At 32.0% G+C, this 2,041-nt stretch overlaps 1 protein-coding gene across 1 annotated transcript; it reads left to right on the top strand.

Annotated features, from left to right (window-relative positions):
- Positions 1–657: 657 nt before the first annotated feature.
- On the top strand, positions 658–1,979 carry LOC106749989 (cytochrome P450 4C1-like). Its single transcript, XM_014629990.1, has 3 exons — positions 658–712; positions 790–879; positions 1,770–1,979. Exons 1-3 carry the CDS (start codon positions 658–660, stop codon positions 1,964–1,966), a joined length of 342 nt encoding a protein of 113 aa, XP_014485476.1. The 3' UTR covers positions 1,967–1,979.
- Positions 1,980–2,041: the final 62 nt, after the last annotated feature.

Genomic DNA, 2,041 nt, shown 5'->3' with positions numbered 1-2,041 from the left:
TGTAAGGAATATAAATAGTAACATGTGCGTTAAGTATTGTAATTTATGCGTATTGTGAACCTTGCCATGTGTAAACCTTGCCTTGTGAAACTGGAATTTTTTGCGAAACTATAAGTCCTTGTTCAAGTGTTATCTTTGTACCCATTATATCGCAGCGTATTAATACGAAGTGGCATACGTCGGAGATTATGTAGAAGAAAATATGTGGAAAGCAAGATAGACGGGATTTGAAAATAGAACAGAGAAGCGTAAACATATTTGCAAAATGAAGACTAAAGTGTATCTCTATTCATAAGAATCTCTATTGATAAGAAGTTTTGCGGATTGTATAAAGAAGTTAAAATATACATTCGTTCTAGTTTATATAATAAGTTTTATTTTTGTGTGTATATCTGTTATTCGAAATATATCCAAAATATTCTTCATAATACGGAATAAATTCCATAATATCTACTCCACGGACCGCCATTATAGTGAAGACTTATACTACATACATATATTTGCACGAACGTCTTACGTCAAAAAAATAAGATGACAGTATATATATAATATGCACGTAAGTATCCGATTGAAAAATTAATTTTAACCGATTAACATGATACAACGATAGACTTATAAAAATAAGTCGTTTTATCAGATATCTCGAGAAGTATCAAAATGTTAAAGTCTCTCTTCCATAGTGCTAATTGGTTGTCTAAAAAATCTGATACAAGTTGTTTTTTAATTTCGATTCGCAGTTATCAGAGTATAAATTACATATCTTTAAATGTGATCTCTTATGATTCCAAGTAATATTGAACAATACGAAGCATATAAAAAAAAGTATCATATACAAAATATTAATTCCTGGGCTAAATACTGGACTTCTTACCAGCGGAGGTAATGTAGCAAAAATGAATATCATAAATAGACGCATATACGACGTCTGCACAGAAAATATCCGACTTAGCGATGTAGCAGAAGAAAGAGTTAATTTTTGGCCAATAACGTCGTGTTCCCTCCAATGTACTTCTTTTTGGAAGCCATAACTTTCTTCCAGAGATCCTCCCACTTTTGAAAACACTCCTTATGTTCAACTTTCGGACGTACGCTTCAAATTAATAAGTACTATGAACTGGAGCATATAATTCATTATACATTTATTACGATGAAAAAAAGTATCGTATAGTAATGTTGGAAAATATATAATTCTACACATACACAAACTTAAAGATTTTCTCAAGCTGATAAAGCCGTATCACTTATTCATTGTAAGCTCACGAGTTTGCAAGTGAGATCTAATGTAAATATATATGTCTCCGGTCACATATGAATAGCAATTAAACCTTGCCGTGAGACATATTTTTTCCTGTGCATTCATAATTTTGATAAAGACATGACAACATGTGAATTTACGCCGAAATTGCTGTTATCGATGTAGCGCATAAAGAAGAAGCAAACAAATAAAACAGAGTTTAAGAATTCTCTTTTATTCTACCTCGCAATTTTTCGACAACTACTTACTAAGACAAGTGACAAAACGAAATCAATCTGAAACTATAAGTCTACTAAAGATTATTAGTTGAATGATAAATTCAAAAGCGCGAGAAGTAATCGCAGGAAGCAGGCGAGCGATATTGGCCTTATTTAACTTTATTCTATAGGGTTATGNTTTAACTTTATTCTGTAGGGTTATCGCGCGATAACCCTACAGAATTCAGCGCTAATAAATATTTGCGTTGAAAATTATTCAAAACATGATGCAATCCATAATTTTATTTATATATTAGGTGCCAAGTGGCACTCACGACGTAAGATACTGACGTCTGCATTTCATTTCAATGTATTGCGAAAGTATGTTGATGTTTTAATTGTGGAGCGACAACTCATGACCAAGACCTTAAAGGATGTCGATGGAACTATTGAAAAGGATGTATTTACATTTGCTTCTAAACATACGCTGAACGCAATATGTGGTAAATTATGAGATATTTTTATTATGTGAGCCTATACAAAGTTTATTTGGCATAACCAAAAGTAAGAGAATTTGTTTGCGCGTATA

Source organism: Dinoponera quadriceps, unplaced genomic scaffold (genome assembly GCF_001313825.1).
Source record: "Dinoponera quadriceps isolate SergipeBrazil2010 unplaced genomic scaffold, ASM131382v1 scaffold4870, whole genome shotgun sequence".
In the NCBI taxonomy this organism is placed as follows: Eukaryota; Metazoa; Arthropoda; class Insecta; order Hymenoptera; family Formicidae; genus Dinoponera; species Dinoponera quadriceps.
The sequence above is the reverse complement of the archived record's forward strand: the minus strand, read 5'-3'. Positions and strand labels throughout refer to the sequence as shown.